This window comes from Adelges cooleyi, unplaced genomic scaffold (genome assembly GCF_023614345.1).
Source record: "Adelges cooleyi isolate 19-005CV unplaced genomic scaffold, UGA_ACOO_1.1 ACOO_flye_CR_arks_rails_tigmint_CR_PRNA_376, whole genome shotgun sequence".
Lineage (NCBI taxonomy): Eukaryota > Metazoa > Arthropoda > Insecta > Hemiptera > Adelgidae > Adelges > Adelges cooleyi.
In genome coordinates this window covers 7,766,000-7,786,623 of record NW_026096053.1, presented here as the reverse complement: position 1 = coordinate 7,786,623, position 20,624 = coordinate 7,766,000, and the positions used below count along the sequence as shown (strand labels likewise).

The following is a 20,624-nucleotide window of genomic DNA, read 5'->3' as shown; positions in this document are numbered from 1 at the left end:
TTTCGTGTAAAAAATAGTTAGCGTTATGTAACCATCTCTGAACATATTTATCATATATTTACATGATTTCGATATTAAAGAAAAGACCGAGACTTAAACTATTTTCTCTTGAAGAGTTCAATATGTGTACAATTATTTTTGGGTTTAAGTATACTAAATGTAAGTTAAAAAATTGTTTTTTGAAAATTAAAAAATAACAAATTAAAAATTTATTTAAAAAACTCTTCAGGGGGAGCCTTTTAAAAAAGGCATATTTTGATCCAAATTTTTGGAAAAGTGAGAGACAGTTTTTTGTATAAATTCATTATTAATGAAAACTAACCAATAAATTTATTGTTACAATACCGTTTACACCACGTCCGATTTTGTTTATTTAATCAGCCTTTAAATTATATATTTTTCACCATATTAAGTACTTTAGAGAGCCAAAAGCTGAAAAAGTCCAGCCCTTTTAAGTTTCCCTCTCAAAATTAAAAAAATCTCTTAAATATTTTTTAATTTTAAAATACAACACCCTTTAAAATTCAGAGAAATGAGCGAGCAAGTGTACAATGGCAAATATCAATTTAAACCAGTTAGTTGAAGGTTAACATTAATATTAAATAAACATTAATTTGTTATTGAATACTGATGTAAGTCGTAAAATGTGGTGAAAACTTTTTCTTTATTTTCCCTATTTGTGTTGTTAACGGTCGTCGGACTGAAAGGTCTAAAAATAATGTCCAATAATTTAACGTTGCTACCAACCACCATCTTATAATCAGGTCTGGTAACTCCCTACACGGAAAAGCGTAGCCGTTTTTTCTAAGATGGCGGCCACGGGCGTGCATTGATTAGCCGACACTAACATTTGTGTTCAGATATAAATTAATAAACTCAAAGACCTTATACTACTATTATAGACGGAGCATGGATGTAGTTCTAGCGAACCGTCGTGACTACGCATTTGAGTTCCTAGTTGGGTATTATATACGTATATTATGTGTATGTATACACAATCTGACGAAAACAAATTAATGATTTTCGAAAGGGAAGTCATGCGAAGAATATTTGGGCCGTAAAGAAACGACGAAGGTGGCTATGAGATAAGGTCAAACAGAGAACTCAATGCTCTATTTAACGAGCCCAATATAGTTGCTACGCTCAAGAGCCAGAGAATAAGGTGGGCCGGTCACGTCTGGAGAGCAGAGGGCCAACTTATATCGATCATCACGGAATGGAAACCAAACAAAAGTCGGCTGAGAGGAAGGCCTAGACAACGATGGGAGGACCGAGTCAAGGAAGACCTAAGAATGCTAGGAATACGAAACGGAGAAGAACTGGCAGCAAACAGAGAAGCATGGAAGGAGATAGCGGAAGCGGCAATGGGCCTAAATGGTCTGGATTAAGCCCTAAAAAAAAATAATAAAAATTTAAAAAAATGTATACACGATAGTAGTAGCGTCTGCACCACCCCCCGCATACCACCTGGATGCTCCGTCTAGTTACTAGTAGTAGGTATAAGCACTAAGCACAGAATAAACAGAAAAGAAACTATCCAATTTTTACATGGGAAGAGATAAAATCATGTCTGACATCTTGAATACACATATATATATATATATATAAAGTGGCTGCTTCAATCGTCTCTATTGGTAGCATGTACTGTTGGCAATCTAGTTTATATATATATATATATATATCTAATATATATCTATGCTTGAATATGATCGAGAAATGGGCAGGCTGTTAGGTGTAGGGAAATTCTCATTTTTCGTTCATTCTGGCTGAACTGTTCACTCGACAAACGCGGAAAATGTCAACGACGACATTGTTGTTAGCGTACGAAATTTGATAAATAAACGCTATCTAGTAATATATATCTATGGCATAGATATATACAATAAACTAGATTGCTAACTGTACATGCCACCAATAGAGAAGATTGAAGCAGCCACTTTCCGCCATCTTGGTGGGAATTAGAACTTTATCACGCGAGAATAATATATGTTTATAACAATCACATATATATATATTTAATATTGATATAACAATATATTCAGATACATATTATATGCATTGTTAACACACATAAATCCCACCAGAATGGCGGACCGTCGGCTTCAATTCTTATCGGTAGTTAGCAATCTAGTTTATATATATATCTGTGCGCCGGTGGCCGCTGTATGGAAAAAAAAACTACTTCGCGTTTATCGCATACGGAGTTACCTGACCGGGTCCGGTCTTGGTTCTAAGATCATGCTATCAACATTCTTATCAGACCTCAGTTATCACCACGGTTATAGATAAACCGTTACTATAAACCACAATGTAGAGAAGATATCTTCTCTACATCGTGCTATAAACCTAACCGTTAACTTATCACTTATCAGTTTAAAAAAGAAATTAAATTCATAACAAATAATAATTAATAACCGAATTACTTCAAAAGCAGTAAGTCGTAATTTTCTATTTAGTCAATAGGAAGATTATATTAAGGAATTTTTTTTACAATTTTTATTACGTTGTATGATCTTTTCATATAATAATGGATGTATTACGTCCAAGCATTTTGACCATTGACGGTCGCCAATATCGGTTAAACATTGGCGATGTATCATCCGATTTGATTGAATCTCAAAATCAACAGAATCTCTCTCCTTATATTGAAAACAATGGTGAGAACTATAAGAACCAACAAGTGCCGTATACCTAGTATGAAAAAGCAGAAACCTTTATTTTTTTTTAGATTTTGAAGAAGATAACGATGATCTAGATATATGTATGGACGGAGGTCAATTTTCACTGAAACTAGAAGTTCCAGAGTAAATATTATTTTGGCTTTCGAGTTGGCTCCTGGAGCCGGCAGCCGTAGGGAGTTGCTTTATTTAATTATGAGTTTTTTTAATTAAAACTGATGTACCCGGCGACCGCGGGTAGACGTGCGGCGCTGGGCGTGCGTGTATGTCGATATCGGCGATCTTTAAACGTCTGTAACTTCAAAACTAAGCGTTTCCGCATTTTTTTTTTTACTATCGTTTTCAACATTGAAAGGCGGAAATTCAGGCGTGGGGTGGTAAAGTTGACTTGTTCCTTATTTTTTGATTTAGTAAAAAAATAATATTCTTTAGGCCACGACAAAATGTCTCTTGAATATTCGAATTCGGTCAGAGAATAAATAACTTAAAGGTGTTTTAAATATTATTTTATTATATATAACCATAAGTTGCTCGTTTTTTCTAGAATAAATAACTTGTTGACTACTTTATGATTAGCCCACAGTTGTTTTTTTCTGACCAAGTGACTCCAAGACAACAAAAAAATTCCTAAATTCTTGTAAGAAAATGAAACGCAACTGACATTGAAACTAAAAAACCATTACGATAAGATGACTATTAGTGTGAACTAATAGTCATCAACTCATAGTCACAATTCATCTATATCGAAATTCACTTTTAATCACATATTTTTTGTACGGATTTTATTACAATCACCAACTAATGAATAATATATTTTGTTAACTTTAGTTAGTAATATGTTTCGGTATTATTGGTTTCAGTGTATTCTATGGTTTAATTATTGGCAGAAATAGGGAAACGCTGAAAAGTATTGAATACCAAACTAGAGCGAGAGTTAAAATTCCTGGACCAAAAGACAACTATTTAATTAGTAAGTGTACTCGATTATGAAGATAACAAAAATTAAAAACTTAAACTATAGGTTGGCACAAAAGGTGTTGACAATTAAAATAAATTGCACGCTTAAATGTGTTTATACAATTAGATTCAGTGTAATATTTATTTTTAAATATTTTAATTGAAAATAAATTTTAGCTATTAAAGGAGAACAAAGATCTCAAGTCGTCGCTGCCAAGTACAAAATTGAGTCTATTATAAAAAGAGGCCGGTTCAAACAAAGTATAACTCATTTTATTTCATTACCAATGGTTAACCCGACAGTCGTTGAAAACTTTTTAACGTTTAAAGTGAGTAACCCACATTTTATTAAAAATACACAGGGCCGGTCTTAAAGGGGGGTGTGGGGGGGTTTGACACCCCCCCCACTCGGAAAACTCAAGTATACCTGGTCGGCACATTCGGAACAAAAAGTCGGTAAATATTATAACCCCCGTAAAATTATACAAATAACATATTTATTATTTTTATTTTATAAAAGTAGGTAGGTACATAATTTTTATTGGAATCTAGCGACGAATAGTGAATAGTCGGCATACGGACGACCATACAAAAATATAATTTTAGTTTTTAGTAAACAAAAAACAATGCATTTTCGGTTATTCCCGATTTTAGCAGAAGTATTATTATTTGTTTATAATAACTGTGGTGTATATTGTTCTATCAAACGATGTTCGGTCATGGGACCTATTGGTCTATTGTAAACAAACATTCTATCCCTCTATAAGTATATATTTTTATTTTAGTTTTAAAATTCCAAAAGATTCCCTACTATAAAAAAAAAAAACCTGCTCTTCTGTTTTAGACATATCAAATAACCCATAGTATTAAGTCTGCAGGCAAAGAGTTAGCGGGTTTATTTTTGCTTGTCCTGTGTGCGCGTGTAAAATAATAAGTATTGATTATTAATGTGTGCAATCTAATATATATATATATGGTTAGAGAATGAATATGAAACACCAAGGAGCTGCTAACAATCCTTTTGAGCCTGCCCGAGTAAATTTTGAACAAAAGGTATGAGATGGATACGTATTTAGAATAAATCATTAAGCCAGATTTTTAAGGCCTATGAGAGTTCCTTGGTACTACTTCACTATGTCTTGTTTCTTCTTTATTACTATCGTTGCGGTGGGATATTACCTACTATAATATCCTACTATACTATGTATATAGCGAGCAGGGAGCCGACATGACCATTATTTTTAAATAGTGTACCTAACTAATATAAAAATAAAATTGTTTTTAGATAATAATTTATAAAAAAATACACTTTTGTTTTTATTTCAACGGTTTTAATAATAATTTTGAATACAATTTCATTATTTTTTTATAAAATTATTTAAAATAAGGCTATTTGGATTATATCTCGGTTAAATTGCAGTTTCAACTGCAATACGTTATAATTATGTTAAATAAATTCAAACATTTTTAAAATAATGCTTTTAAAGTAGGGCTCAAATTGTTTTAGTATTGGTGACTGAGAACTGAAAATGTAGTAATAAATACATTTGTTAGCTGCCTAAAATATTTCTATGCTCCAAAAACATTTTAAAAATCTAAAAAATCAAGTCACAATATCACATTATTATCATTTTTCTTCTTCTTATCCTTTAAAAAATAATAAAAAATGACTCCCGCGATTTTAAACTCCACCAGAGATATTCTCGATATAATTGATTTGGAAGAAATAAAGAGGAAATAGCCCGCATTAAAAAAAACGGCATATTAAAGTTAAACTTTTGATGGTTTTTTTATTATCTAAATTTGTTTGTATTATTTATACTTAAAAAAATAATAATTCAAAGTTAAAAAAAAAATAATTTTCAACAATTATTAATTCCCATTAATTTTAGCAAAAAATTGTGACTTGTGTTGTAAAATGTTATAAAATATTTACGAAAGTACTCAAATATTTTAGTCGGCATCTTCATTTTGACACCCCCCTTTCATATTTCTTAGCACCGGCCCTGAAAATACATTTCCATAAGTATTAAGTGAAAACTTTAAATCTGTAAAAAAAATTCAGGAACAAGTTCTTGAAAATTGTGGAGAATCTCGTGGCATTTCTGAATTATTATTCCAAGATAAACTGAGACTTCATCTGACAATTACCTGTTTCGTCCTATGTATCCAATCTGAAATCAAAAGAGCTACGAACCTAATGAAAGAATGTGAAGAAACCATAATAAAGTAAGAGTCGTTGTAGAGTATACTATTTTATATAAATTAAAAATCTGTACGTATTGAAAGTATATTTTTATTTGAAAATAGATGAAATGTATGATTATTGTTACTATGTTTAATTATATTAGTAATATAATTATTATTGTTTATGATGAAAATTTGTTCCTTATTTTTTAAAAAAATTTTTAGACCAATGAATTTGAAATCGTTAGACATTTATGTTCGTGGACTCGATTATATGAATGATGATCCTTCCGAGGTAAACGTTTTGTACGCTAAAGTTAACAATCCTGAATTACAGTTTTTGGTAGATAAAATACAAATATTTTTTCAAAATTGCGGTGAGTAAATTATGCGTAATTAATAAACTTCCCAATCGATAAAACAAAAAGTTTTAATTTGTAATGACACTTTTGACTAGGATAACATTAAAAAATGCAATCAACACACATATGTATAGGATTTATTTGTGGTCTATTATTTATATTGAATAGTTCTTACTATCCACAGTTTTAAATTAAGTCTTTATTCGAAAGTGATGCAATATCACTATCAGCTTATAATAACTCATAAAGACTTATGACCTCTCGATTCTAATATGCATTCACATCTCTGTGCTGGCTTTATTATATATATATATATATATATATATATATATATATATATAATATCTGTATTTAAGTGCTGGTTTTAACGAATTTAAATTAGATTTGGCAAAACCACCGAGAAGTGATCATGTGAAATTGCACGTTACCTTAATGAATACATCTTACATGGAGAATGCTTCAAATATTAATATTCATCAAAATGGGAGGGATACATTCGACGCCAAAAAAATTTTTGAAGTAAGTTTCATTTCAAATTTAATTATTATACATAATGTATATAAATAATGGTAAGAATTATTGATTTCAGTTGTATAACGACTTCAATTTTGGCACAGTACATCTGACAGAAATACATTTGTCGCAATGTTATACAACCGATTCAAATGGATATTATAAATTTTCTTATGTTGCCACGCTTTAGTGTACAAAAAAAAATTGTTATCGTTAATTATTATTATATTTTGTGTGTATTTAAAAATAAACAATTATGTTTTTAAATTTGAAAATGATGGGATTTTACATTTAGTTTTATATTTAAAAAAATTTGTGTCGATTAAGAAAAAAACATATTTATGTTAAATAATATCCTAATTAAATATTTAATTAGTTTGAAAAAAAAAAATGTATCATCGGCCAGCCAAACATTTTTGTAGTTAAAATTCAATATTTTTTATGTAACAGAGTAAATAATATAAAATCAGCAAAGAAATCATTTTATTTCTCTATTTATTATTCATATTGATTGCAGCCATTATTTATTTGAATACCTCTCACAACGGTCTTAAAAATAAAATACAAATTTAATAAATGGCTTGTATAAACAATATTTGTAAAATTGCTAGACGATTCTGTCATTTATTATGACATTTATAAATTTAAGTTTGTACCTAAATATAGTATTTTAAAAGCGAACTTAGGAAGAAATCGATAAAACTTTGGAACTGCTGGGTCAATTTACTCAAGTAGCTTCTTATCAATCAAAAATTGTATTTTTATTTCATAGGCTTCATTTTAGGACCGAAAAACTAGAAATTGACAAATGATGAAGCGTATCGTATTGTAAGCATCTGTAACCACAATTTTTTTTTTTATCTAATGACCAGTAAAAATTGTGTTTAAAATCTAAAATCTATTCATTGCATGTATAATCATTTTATAATTATATCATCACTTTTTTGTGGTAGCATACCTAATTGGTTTTCGGCTGTAAAAGATTTGATATCACCAGCAGTAGTAATAAACAAGCCCATATCATATGTCCTAAATTGCATATTTCCTGGTTTGGTCAAAAGGCGTTTCTCACACAAATGGGGGTTAATGTAAATGCAATTTTTCTACTGAAAAAAATTCAAATGAATGATTTGAGCTTCCCTAGTTTCGCCAATGCTATTTATATTACTAAATGAAATTTGAAATCCATACATTTAATAGAACTTATTAAAATAAAGGCAAGTAATAATTAATATAACTTGTTATTTAAATTCTATAATAAATAATAGGTAACTTTTTAAAAAAAAGCCAAATACACCAAATGTTTGTCTTGTTCTGGGGGGAGGGGAATTATTACTGAGCCCTCTTGCATCTTATGTGCGCCTTTGCTCAAAGTTGGTGAAAGTTAGATAAAAAATTACAATACAATTTAATAATATGATCAAACATTTAAAACATATTTTATAGATAATAACCATTACTATCTAGCTAAAATTTAAGAATTTCTAGCCAAAAAGTGATTTTTACATATTTTTAAAATATTAAGACTTTCTGATATCTAACATTGTAAAAAAATTACTATTTTAGATAAATGAGCGTTCAATAAATAATAACAATAATAAATTCAAACAATATGGGTAAAATTATTTAATGTAAATTACCACAAGAACCGCCTAATCGCGGGTTATAGTTATTTTCAATTGTTTAATATACCTATCTATATTTGATAAATAGATGATAAAATTTGTACATTGAACAAATATTTTTTGGAATTATTGTTGCACACAACATCCGATGCGCCTGCGCCGCTTGTGTCAACACACTATACAGCAGTTTGTTTGATTGATGTATATTGTATTTAATTACTTTATCACAATACATTATTCTTAGTGTCTGTGTCTAATTTTTATCTACTTTCTTGTTTTTTGGTATTTTAAAGGATAGACCGGAACTCGGAAGATAAGGTTCGCACTATCGTTATGTTTGTGACCGCCCGCAGAGCTGTATCAGGTTAGGTTTTTTTATTCCCTTTAGGTACATAGATAATGTTGTTTTCTGGGGGTCTTGGGGCGTAAGCCCCAATCATAAGGAAACACCCTTTTGGCTGCTGGAGTGAGTGGAGCCGTCATTCGCGCATAGGGAATCCCTCATAATAGTGGCCATACTGTAGTGGCGCGCGCATGCCCTTATCGTATCGCCGAGTGCTGACTGTTGCCGCCGCAGCTCGCCAAAGCCAATCGCCATGATTGGATTGACTGGATGAACGGGCGATTTGCGCAAACGATAATTAAAGTAGCTATAACTTTTGAACTAGAAGTTTCTGACTTCAGATTCGTAATCATCGTGAAAAACACGACCAGATAGAAAACATTATACCGCAAAAAAAAAAAGGTTGCTTGGTAATGTGCATTGGTTCCCAAATGTCGAAGAAAATAGTAAAATCCTAATTTTAATTGAACATTTTTTTGTCGTGTACGATTGTATACTTATAAAATGTCTCAGGCGAAAGTGGACTAGGAGTTCGGTCTTGAGATCTCGGTCGGCAGGAAATTAATACCCAAGTTTTCAAGTTGTTATTGGAAAGTTTTATTGGCTGAGTGGGATATGAACTAGGCTATTTGGAAAGTTCCCAATTAAAGATTACTGATTATTGATTTATATCATGACTGGTTTTCGATTGTGTCCTCACCCTCCTCAAAAGCCCGTTCATTGTACGTTTTCATGATACACTGTTTTAAGCTTACCCATCGATTTCCTTGGTGCACATACCTTACAACTCGATCCTGCGCCATAGATTAAATATAAATATATAGTATACATGTGTATTATATTTAATTCATGATCATGATGCACTTATTATTATAATATTAGTATCTATGTTTAATCTGCGTTCTTAGAACAAATGCAGGACGGTTGGCTACCCTGTACTGAGGCGGCCAGAAGGCCGACGGCCGTTCGGCGGCGCTCGTAAGACGGGCGGGTAATAAATCAATAGCAGCTCTTGAATTAATCATCGTTTCTTCAAAAGGGCCTTTAAGCGTCGGACATTTTGTTGATTACTTGTTTAGCGTTTGCTGCTATTATTCAAGTACGAAGTTACATTTGGTGTTTTTATTATTTCCATAAGGAGTTAACACGATTATCCAGTAAACTAACAAAACAACTTGTAACGTGACTACGACGTTTTCGAGTAAGGTAATATATTTAATTACCCATTACTTATATATGTATACGAACTACAATAAACACTGTTATAAATGTTTAGTAATATTATTTGGTAATAATTTGTCTAAATAATAATTAACCCTACACTGGATACTAGTGCATTCATGCATTTTGTAAATTTTTTAAACAATTGTGTGGACTAATATTATTATTTTTTATAAATAAAATAATAGAAGCAAATATTTTAATATAAAATAATTTGTTTTGGTGTCGATTAGTGTATATTTTTATGTAGTGTATTTGTAGGGTTAATACCATTTCTAACCATATTAATTGTATTTATTAATTTTTATTCTAACTTAACAAGTTTTGTGTGCACAAACATTTTAGAAAAGCAATAAATCTTTTTTTTATGTATATACATTTTTTATTTGAATATTATAGCTTTACTTGTTTTGGTATAAATTTAGTTTACGGGACAACCTTTTTTTGTTTTCAAATTATAGTGTTTCTTACACTGATTAAAGATTACAAAACTGAAATCGGAATCCAAAAAATTATAGCTACATGAACTTTGAGAATATTTGTTACGCAAGACATCATGGCTCTCTCACGCACAGTATACTTGTGCAACGATAACTTTCAAAGTTATAACTTTGATTTAGAAAAGTCTATGGATTTCTGACTTATAGATTTGTAATTAGTGTAAAAAACACAATATTGTTGCAATAAAATAAGAGGTTGTCCCGTAAAGTAAATTTGTTTTGTTGGTTGTTTTAGTACATTAAGTCAGGAAAAATATATTGTATATCAATTATATAAATGTTTAATTTAAATATAAATATGTATAAAATTTAATTAATATCATTACTTTTTTTTTAGAATTAAATACAACAGACAATAAATTGACTTTTGAAAGCAACTCGGAGATAAAACTTTATTCTTTAACTCATTTGAACATTTTTTTGGTACAATGTATGTATTTCATCAGTAAGTAGTGTTTTATAGTTTTATTAGTAGTTAATTTAAAATATACCAAGAAGCAAGGTATATTGGTATATCTTGATTACCTAACATTATTTTATACTATGATTGTAGGTCTGCCACTTCTGACATTACTTTATATGCAAATGATAATATACCATTTTACACACATAAGGCAGTCTTGGCCGAAGCCAGTCCTTTTTTTCTATCTATGTTTAAAGAGAATATATTTAGAGAGGGTACAGAAAATGTTGCTGTTCTTAAAAATGTGGATAGTACAACATTATCCTATATTATCCATTTTATATATAATAAGGAATTGAAATTGGACCAAAAAAATGTTATGGTAATTATCATTGTTGCATTACATTATTTATCTAACCTATATAAACATTATTCAGCTTGCAGAAGAGGTTTCTTAGCCTATTGGACAAGGAGTCAAAAATGGAAATGGCAAATTTGCTGCCTTACCTGCTTAACATTATACAATTTATACTTGGTTACTAGGGTGGCGCAAAAAAAAAAGTTTTTTTTTCGCCCACCACTAAAACTTAATATTTATAGTAAATAAATAAGTTTATCAAAATTTGGGCTCATTCGGTAATGTTTAACAGGTTGCTCAACGCAATTTAATATAAATTTTAGGCAATTTGCACAATTTGTTGTCTAAAACTAAATCTATTCAATATTCTCTGAATCTGTGTATTTTGTTCGAATCCTAAGAAGTTACTTTATCGTTTGATATAATAATCTATAAAATCTAAGCTCGTTTATCATGGTTTCATAGTATTTTTAATTATTAAATATATGTTTTTTTATTATTTCCAAAGTCTAACTCAAAAAAAGATTAAATTTTTTTTTTTTTAAATTACAAGTTTAGGATATAATCTAAAAAAAGCTTTATAATGTATGAATAATTTATTATTATAAATAATTAATCATTTTTAATTGAGTATTATATTATTAATATTTTTCGAACTGAACCAACTGATTTTCCGTTTTTCAAGGGAATCAAAGCAAAGTTCACATAAAATTGTTAAACTTTTTTCTTTAAATAGACTATGGGAAACAATTATTGCACAACGTAAAAAAGTATGACATGGAACACCCAAGGTTTTCTTAAAACAAAATAAAAAAATAATAAAAAAGATATAAAAAATGACACCTGTTATGAAAAAACTTGTTTTTCTTTGTGCCACCCTATTGGATACATTTTTTTTTGTTTTAGAGTATTTTAACTGCTGCTGATTATTTGGATATGGATTCAATTATTAAATTATGTTGTACATTTATTGAGCAAAATATAGATGCCAAAAATTGCGTACCATTTATGTTAGGCGCAAAAGCTATTTTTCAAACAAATATAACACAGTTATGTTATTTATATTTAGAACAACATTTCAGGTTTGTAAATGACATTATATAAGCCATTTAGCATTGTACAATTTTTTTGTCATAACTATTACAACCAATCAAACATTATACATTTTTTTTTTTTTTACAGCGATTTATTGGAATTGACAGTTGACAATTTATATGATTTGGGGCACGATGATTTGACCAGGTTAATTTCTAGTGAATATTTAGGTATTCCAGAAGAAATACAGGTTAGTAAAATTGTTATTAAAAAATTATTTAACAGGTGAAAACTTTGTCAAATTAATTTATGACTGATTTATTTACTGACCAAACTCAAAATTTAAGCATAGTTTAACAGAGAAATTTCTACTTTTAAATTAAAAGTAGAAACTTAAATTTTATGCAAATGGCCATAGTTTAATTTTTTACACAGTTTTAAACAATTAAACCTTTGTTTTCCAGTCTTAACAGATAAAAATGTAAATTTTGTTTAATAAGGTTTTTAAATTTGTCATGGACTGGGTGAAACATGATAAAGAAAACAGAAAAATATTTTTGCCTAGTCTTTTAGAACACGTGCGATGGCTAGTAATGTCTCAAGAAGATTTCGATGTGGTGTGCGAGGAACCATTACTTACAAATCATAGAGACTGTATGTATATAGTTTAAAATAATTGTATGTGTATATCTATAAATAAGCAACTTAAATAATATAAGTATTATTTAAACATTTTAATTTAAGCTTAGAGTATAGAGGGTACATATTTGTATTTGATTGTTCTTTGTTTTAATTTTTTAGTTGTTTCAGATCTTATAATACCTATTTTATTTTAGTATATTTTATGAGATAGTAATACTACTTATATTTTAGTATACTATTATTTTTTTTTCTATAGATGATTTCTTGAAGATAATATATTTTAGTAGATAAAAGTTAATCATATTGTTGAAAATGGCATTGACAAGTGTGCATTTAATCTGAAGAACTGTAAGGAGACATACATTCATATTTAGCCTCCCTTACACAATCAAGACATTTGTGTAACTACTATGTTGGTGCAACATCATATCTGCGCAAACTGTATATACGTGCCATCGATTTGTGCAAACTTCAGTTCATGTTTTTACTCTGTACAAGAATATCACATGATGTCCTTTACTTTTTTCAGTTCTCGACGGTACAAAGTACAAAGAGTATTAATTTTGCAATGCATCAGATCCATATTCGCTTGGGGTCAATTTCCTTCATTTTTTCCACTAGTTTCTTTTATGCCACATCCTTCGTTTTTGGAAAATTCACGATAAACTGCAAAATACACCCCAAAATTCTTTTTTGTCATCATTAGTAATTACCATTATTATTAAAAACCTAGAGTACGCTTAATAAATTAATACTTATAAAATAATTACACTCTCATCAATTTATATTATGTTTTAAATTGTTATCTGTAGTCTTTTCACTGGTGATGTTTGTCAAACATGGCCATAGACTATCAAAAACCGCTTGTCAAGCTCTAGTTTTTGCACAACATATTTCGGTCTTAACCGATTGAAAAAACTGTTGTGCAACTCAATCCGTACCATACACCATCAAATTGTTTGCACAACACAGTAGTTGCGCAAATTGAGTGATTGTAGGGGGCTATAGCCTTAAGTAGGAGTTGAGTTAATCTCTGTAATAATTATAAAATCAATGTTAAATTAAAATTAGACTACCACATAATTATTAAAGAAATGTTTTTTTTAAATATTTGCAAAAACATTTCAATGTTACATTTGTAAATGTGTTGCAAATAAAATATTTAAGTAGCGTTTAAATATTTTATTCATAATGTTTGTAAATATATTCCTACAATAAGAAAAATGTTTCAAACTATGTTTTATAAATTCTTAACATTTTTTTTTACTTTACTTAACATTTTTATATAAAAATATTTTGCTTATATTTATATATATATATACAGATTTTTGAAAAATATTTATACGTAAAAGAACTATAATACATTTACCTCCAGTCTAGTTATCAGACCTAAATTTTTAAAACTACAACTAAAAAGAGGAAAACAAAGAAAAAATGTTTGTTTATAATCAGGAGGGTTAATGAGTATTATTTTGGGTTTTCTCTTATCGGTAATGCTATTGTTAATAATTGTTGTATATCTAAATAATATCCCACATCAGTAAGTAAATTTACTATTTACTAGTGTCCAATAATTTAAGGTCCATACAAAAATAGAAGAAAAATATCATAGCAAAAACAACACCTCTTCAGCTTTGCACTCAAGCTAAAACATTTGTAAAAATATATATATATATATTTATTTTAATATTGTTACTTATAATAATATATTAAACATGTATTCAGAGTGATAACATTGATATAAGACACTTTATTTTTAAGAAACTATAGTTAATTTCGTTCTATTTTTATTAATATAAAAAAAAGTGGTGGCAAATTTTTTATCCAGAAAAACTCAAGATTTGTAATATTACAGTTACTATTAAATTAAATATTTATTTTTTAAAAATGTCTATATTCATACTTAATAGTTTTTACTGTCTACAGTTCTGCATCAAAGCGTTTATTTTAAAGTAATTTTATTACGTCAGTTATAATAATTCTCGGAGACCTGTGCCTTCCTCGTCCCCAACATTTGTTGACCTCACTGTGTTGGCTTTATTTTTGCTGCATTCTTAACAAACAATACATTTTTTTTTCTAGATCTAAACGCATTATTAAAAAATATTTTCAAAAAGAATAAGAGTCTTCCTAAAGAAACTAAAAATCCATTGGTAATGTCGTCAAGTGAAACAAGAAGGTTTCCTCATGATTTGGGTGTACCTAATGTACGTACGCTTTGTTTGAATAATGCTAATTACGCTACAATTAATAATGTTTACTACGATTAATATTTAGGTGATATTTGTAATACCCAGAGGACTAGGAAAAATCGGTAATAAATTACTCGAGTATCTCGATATCTCAAGTGACACTGACACAGCGGGCATGGAATGGAAAAAAATGCCAATGTTTTTTAGTTTTAATCGTCGATCGTCCAAATTGGTGGTGTCACCACGTGGGGTGATGTTTGAAATCGGCGGGTACAGTAAGACAAGGGCAATTCTTAATAATGTGGACGCATTAGATCTTACTAAAGTAAATCGTAAATGGATACCTAAATCGCCCTTGGGTTTGGCTCGATTGTTCTTTGCAGTGTGTATGAGCGAAGATAAGATATTTGTTGTAAGTATACATTGTATTGTATCAAAACAAATCGTAATAGCTTACTATTGTAATTCTTTTTTTAGGTGGGTGGTTTTGCTCAGTACACAACGGGAGGTTTAATTGGTGCTACTACAAACATGTGTGAAGTCTACGATATTGCCACAGACACGTGGAAGGTTACCACATCAATGAGAGTACCTCGGAAAAATTGCAGTGCGGTGTACAATAACGGATTTGTGTATGTTGTGAGTATTGAGTTGTATTCTTTCCGACAATCACTGGTTTAGATCTTCAATGTGTCAGTAAATATGGAGAGAAAAATATTGGCGCATGTTTTTACTAACCGCTACTAATCAAATAATTATTACACCGTATTTAAATAAAATTCAAAATATACTTATACAAAGACTGTTTACTTTAAGCATTCAATTTGTATTTGATGTATTTAAAATAACGGTTTTGTTTATTTTTCTTAAGGTGGGTGGCTCTAGTGATGATTCTGACATCATTGAACGTTACGATGTCGCCAATGATACTTGGATGGAATTTAATAGAATGACGTTGCAAAGAAGTCACACTTCTGTTATAATAATGAACTCAAAACTGTACATTATCGGTGGTTCTGATGTAAATAATTCTATGGCATTGTGTAATACGGTAGAATGTTGTAGTTTAGAAACTGAAGATTGGTGTTCAGTGGCACAGATGAACAAGCCACGGGCGCTTGCAAGTTAGTAATGAGTTTAAATGAACTTTACCTAACCTAACCGTTGTTTTATATTAATTAGATGCCATTGTCATTAAAAATAAACTGTACGTAATCGGCGGAGACTACGATAACGCTACTACGTATACAGCTGAAACCTATGATCCAGTTTTAAATAAATGGGACTTGATAACAGCTCCCAGAAACATGTTAGATGACCACAGAAATGAGCCAGATGTCGTACCATTCAGTAAAATGTTTTTAAGGTTCGCCAATATTGACTTGAAATAATATGAGTATTATGCGGTGTTAATATTTGTCAAGTTAAGAGTTGTAAGTATTTAATTTGTTATTCTATTTACGAGTCAAACATTTTTGTAAATCTTTTATTCAATAATTTTTTCTTTTTTGGAAATTATGACAGTATTAAAGTTAGTAGTTTCTCAGAAATAGTTTAAAAGACTAATAATAATAGTACCTACTAGTATAATTTAGTTATATTTTGTTGATACATTTATTAAATCTAGTTATTTACCCAAAATTAGAGTTGTACAAGTTTTTAGCACAAAATCAAATGTATAATAAATTATAGTTGTAAGTACATATGTAAGATACTAATAAGTAATAATTAAGGGGATTGAAAGCGGGTGGGTCTTAAGGATTTTTATGTAGGCAGTATTTAAGAAAAAAGGGTTTTTTTTTAATAAATTTCGACCATGCCTTTTTATTTACAGATTATTTGTATAAGCTTTTTAGTATTATTATTAACTTCTGAAATGTTTTCAATGAGTCAACGCGATATTAGTGGTCTTTTAGACCCAAAAGTCTGACAAAATTACGCCTACTTGATGATCCGATATCAGTTCTGTAAAGAGATCCGAGTTCTTATAACTATTTTACTAGGTTATGTAGAAATGTTGTCAGGCTTATTGGTCTAGAACGTATAAAACCAGACCGCTTTCAATCCCATTAATACAATAGTTCCTGTTGTCGCTAGTCAGCATACTGCATACCCATTATTATTTGTACTTATAATTTATGCGAAATAATTTAGTAACAAGGTAATAATTCTAAAAATATTAACTATGTTAAAAACTGTCTACACATTTCAATAATACTTTAAACAAAAAATTGTGATTGATTAATATCAAATGATTTGTTGCCTTCGCAATATTAACAAAGTACCAAATGACTTTAGTCTCGATACAATATAGATAAGGTATTGATTTTATAATTATGAGGTTTTTTTAGTACAACAACTATTGACTATGTTATGAATAGTCATTTTACTTAAAAAAAACATATAACTGTAAATTCAACACCTCATTTAAAATTAAATATTTTAATTTTAAATTCAAATTTTATATTAGGTATATTATATTTTATTTAAAAAATAAACATTGTCATCTTCCTTGAGGTTAAGTTAAGTTCTATTCTTTTGACTCAATTGTTAATTTTAATTTTTTTTGTTTTATGTATTAATTGGTTAATTAATTAATTTATGTATTATTACAATTATTGAAATAAGTGTTCATTTTATTTGATTAATAAGTCTAAAAAAGTACAACTACTATTAAAAAATTTTTTTTTTTTAATTATCTATGTTTATTTTACATAAGTCAATTGATGCCTGCATCGATATAAAACGTTTATTATAAGAAGTTGTTTAAGCAACTTATTAAATAAGTTTTGAAATTAATGTTTTTGATAAATATCTATACCGGTAGTAAAAAATTGCAATTTTGTAGTTTTTTCTTTTTAAAACATTTGTATTTATATTATTTTTAAATAATATTACAAAATAACTAAATATTAACCATTTGCAGTATTTTCTGAAGCTCTATCAACTATTGAAACTTAAATGGTAACGTTTAAAATCAAGGACGGTAGTAAGAGTGGAGTAGAGTATTATTTTTATCTGCCCGAAATACTCTACCGCACTCCCCCTTACGCTTTAAATTAAAAAACATTGGTAACTATAAAAGAAATTATACAAAACTTTCGTTAATATATATTGTATAGCAACATTTTTAGCAAATAAATCATATTTAAAAAGTTAATTAAATATATACGTAACCGTTTAAGTTTAAGGAGTTGACGAAAAAAAATAAAAAATATTGGGTTTCCAAAAAGTAAAACTACAAAAATTAAATAATTTTAAGAGAAAATTGCGTTTAATTAATCACTCTGTGTTATTTAAACTACTTTGTGTGTGTAACATAGGCGTAGGTAGACTCTTTGGGCATGCAGTGCAATTATAACAAAAAATTCCAATAGTTCCATTTAAAAAGCCCGAATTTGAAAGTTAACTTCCCCTTCCCATCTTCAATCGAGACCAATGACCATATTATTTTCCAAAACTCACATTATTCATCTATAAAAAAAAAAAAAACAAGAAACTCTTAAACAGAACTACAAATTACCTATACTAACTACAAAAAAAAAAGTGAATTATTACATAATTTAACATAAAAAACAAATTGGTCGAACTATAAAAGCTAAATAAAAAATAATTCTCTAAAGATTTTTAATCAAAATATTAAATTAAAAAATAATTACAATAACCATTCAGGGTGAAACCTAGTTAACAATGCTAAAAATTAGCAAACCTTGAGTGTTTTATTCATAATCAAAATATTTTTTTAAATTTAATTTAAATTTTAAGTATACCCGCAGATTTGGAAATATTTTTGTTGAATAAATTTATAGATTTTCGTTTAAGTTTTAGGTTTAATTTTTGACCAGAAAAATCTATTTTATTTTTTAAATCTTATGGAATTAAAAATAATATATACCTATTCATTAGTATCACTGCAAAAAAATTGAATATAATTTAGATTTTTTTTTTTTCTAAAATGAGTGTATAATTATAATATTGTAATATTATAATATTATAATTATAATATATACATATTGTATTAAATTTTAAAGTATTTCTATTGAACTCAAAAATTCTTATAAGTTGATTTTTTTCTAACTTTGTAAACCAGGTTTCCATAGAAAAAATTATTATTATGTGCACATGCTACCTATGCCCACGCCTATGATGTATAATAATATTAGGGATGGGCCTATACCCGATATTCCCATATATGATGCCGATATCCGATATTAAAACAAAACCGATATAACAAACCGATACCCAATAAAACCGATATTCCAACTTACGGCTACCATTAGATTATTATTTTTTTGGTATCGGTCCAAATATCGGTTTTTAAAAAAATCGACACTGATAAAACCGACACCACTAATATCGGCTGGATATCGAGTATCGGTTCTAGTATCGGCCCACTCCTAAATAATATATTGTGTGTATGCGTTTCTTTTATATTGTAATAAGTCAATTTTATTTGTCTAACTATTATAATACGTAGCATGTACTATTTTATAGTGACTAGTATGCCATGTCGAAAGGCAACCTTAAATAAGTAAGCCCGCTTACTATAGTTAATTAAATAAAATTGTTTGAGTGTTTCAAGCCCGGGCTTTTAATAGGTGTTACTATTACATTATCTATTAATAATTTGAATAATAAATAACTAAATATAATCGAGACTTATTCACAGACTTTATTCTTTGATATTATGTTTTGCTCATCTCTGCATGCTTGTTTATAACAATATGACGTAGATACTTTCATACTGATTTCGCAATACAAAATTAGTGTTGCGTTAATCGTTTTGAATTTATAACAAATATTGAATATTTTCAACAAAAAAAAAAAACAAACAATTTAATTTGTTAATAACTAATTAACAAGTATTTATCGCATCAATACTATTCTGATATCTGGTATCATGTGGCTTTTGCGTCTATAAGTAAATCCGTATATGTTTTAAACGTCAATCCGGAACTGTTACCGGTTCGCTCTACTCGACCAAGTACAATATAAAACTACGTATAAGAAAAATTTCAATTTGTATACATACAAGTATCGTTGTGTGAAAATGGGGGTTTTCCTTCGTTTTAACTTTAAGTAATAATAATTAATAGTCCGTGTTTTAGCCGACATCAGGTCGTATGTCTGACAGGACAAACAACAAATTACATGGATAGGAAATGGCTTTAATCCAAAAGAACACGGCAAAATTAATTAATTGTGTGTAAACGGCCAAAAACCCGGGAAGAAGTAGAATAACCGTGCCATGTATATTATTAACTATATGTAAATGAGCTGCAGTAAAATCACTAATATTTCCTTGATAAAAGTCACTTTTTTAATATTTTTACATTATATATATATATATATATAAATAAAATGTATGTATAAGAACAATTAATTTGTACAAGTCCTACCTTTATTCTAATTTTCAGTTTTATCGTTAGATTAAAATATTCCACCCTCTCCGAGAATGATGTTTTAACGAAAATGATTTGCGTTACGCTTTCAAAATGAAAATAGAAAAAACGCGAGCCGCGTTCGTTATGGCACATTAATTGATATCATTTTTTAATGTTTAATTATTTCGATTTGGTTTTTAATGGGGATTAATTTATTTTTATTT

The 20,624-nt window shown here is 28.8% G+C and overlaps 2 protein-coding genes across 3 annotated transcripts; both read left to right on the top strand.

Annotated features, from left to right (window-relative positions):
• Positions 1-2,367: 2,367 nt before the first annotated feature.
• LOC126840474 (activating signal cointegrator 1 complex subunit 1) lies at positions 2,368-6,972 on the top strand. Of its 2 annotated transcripts, none has more exons than XM_050576234.1 (8): positions 2,368-2,657; positions 2,729-2,804; positions 3,539-3,648; positions 3,813-3,964; positions 5,701-5,864; positions 6,048-6,199; positions 6,567-6,703; positions 6,774-6,972. In XM_050576234.1, the coding sequence occupies exons 1-8, from the start codon at positions 2,528-2,530 to the stop codon at positions 6,885-6,887; spliced, it is 1,035 nt and encodes a 344-aa protein (XP_050432191.1). In that variant the 5' UTR covers positions 2,368-2,527; the 3' UTR covers positions 6,888-6,972. The 2 variants fall into 2 exon arrangements, with proteins under 2 accessions (XP_050432191.1, XP_050432192.1); XM_050576235.1 differs by having other exon boundaries at positions 2,536-2,657; positions 2,709-2,804.
• Positions 6,973-11,144: 4,172 nt separating this feature from the next.
• On the top strand, positions 11,145-16,475 carry LOC126840901 (kelch-like protein 12). Its single transcript, XM_050576901.1, has 9 exons — positions 11,145-11,171; positions 12,054-12,229; positions 12,330-12,432; positions 12,683-12,836; positions 14,907-15,031; positions 15,102-15,428; positions 15,494-15,655; positions 15,888-16,140; positions 16,199-16,475. The coding sequence occupies exons 1-9, from the start codon at positions 11,169-11,171 to the stop codon at positions 16,405-16,407; spliced, it is 1,512 nt and encodes a 503-aa protein (XP_050432858.1). The 5' UTR covers positions 11,145-11,168; the 3' UTR covers positions 16,408-16,475.
• Positions 16,476-20,624: the final 4,149 nt, after the last annotated feature.

Bases quoted from the DNA above. Each gene is read 5' to 3' on its own strand.
- LOC126840474 (XM_050576234.1), top strand. From the start codon at position 2,528: ATGGATGTATTACGTCCAAGCATTTTGACCATTGACGGTCGCCAATAT. The intron at 2,805-3,538 runs GTAAATATTATT...TATTGGTTTCAG, and splicing joins CTGAAACTAGAAGTTCCAGA to TGTATTCTATGGTTTAATTA. The intron at 6,704-6,773 runs GTAAGTTTCATT...TATTGATTTCAG, and splicing joins ACGCCAAAAAAATTTTTGAA to TTGTATAACGACTTCAATTT.
- LOC126840901 (XM_050576901.1), top strand. The intron at 12,230-12,329 runs GTTTGTAAATGA...TTTTTTTTACAG, and splicing joins TATTTAGAACAACATTTCAG to CGATTTATTGGAATTGACAG. The intron at 16,141-16,198 runs GTTAGTAATGAG...TATATTAATTAG, and splicing joins CAAGCCACGGGCGCTTGCAA to ATGCCATTGTCATTAAAAAT.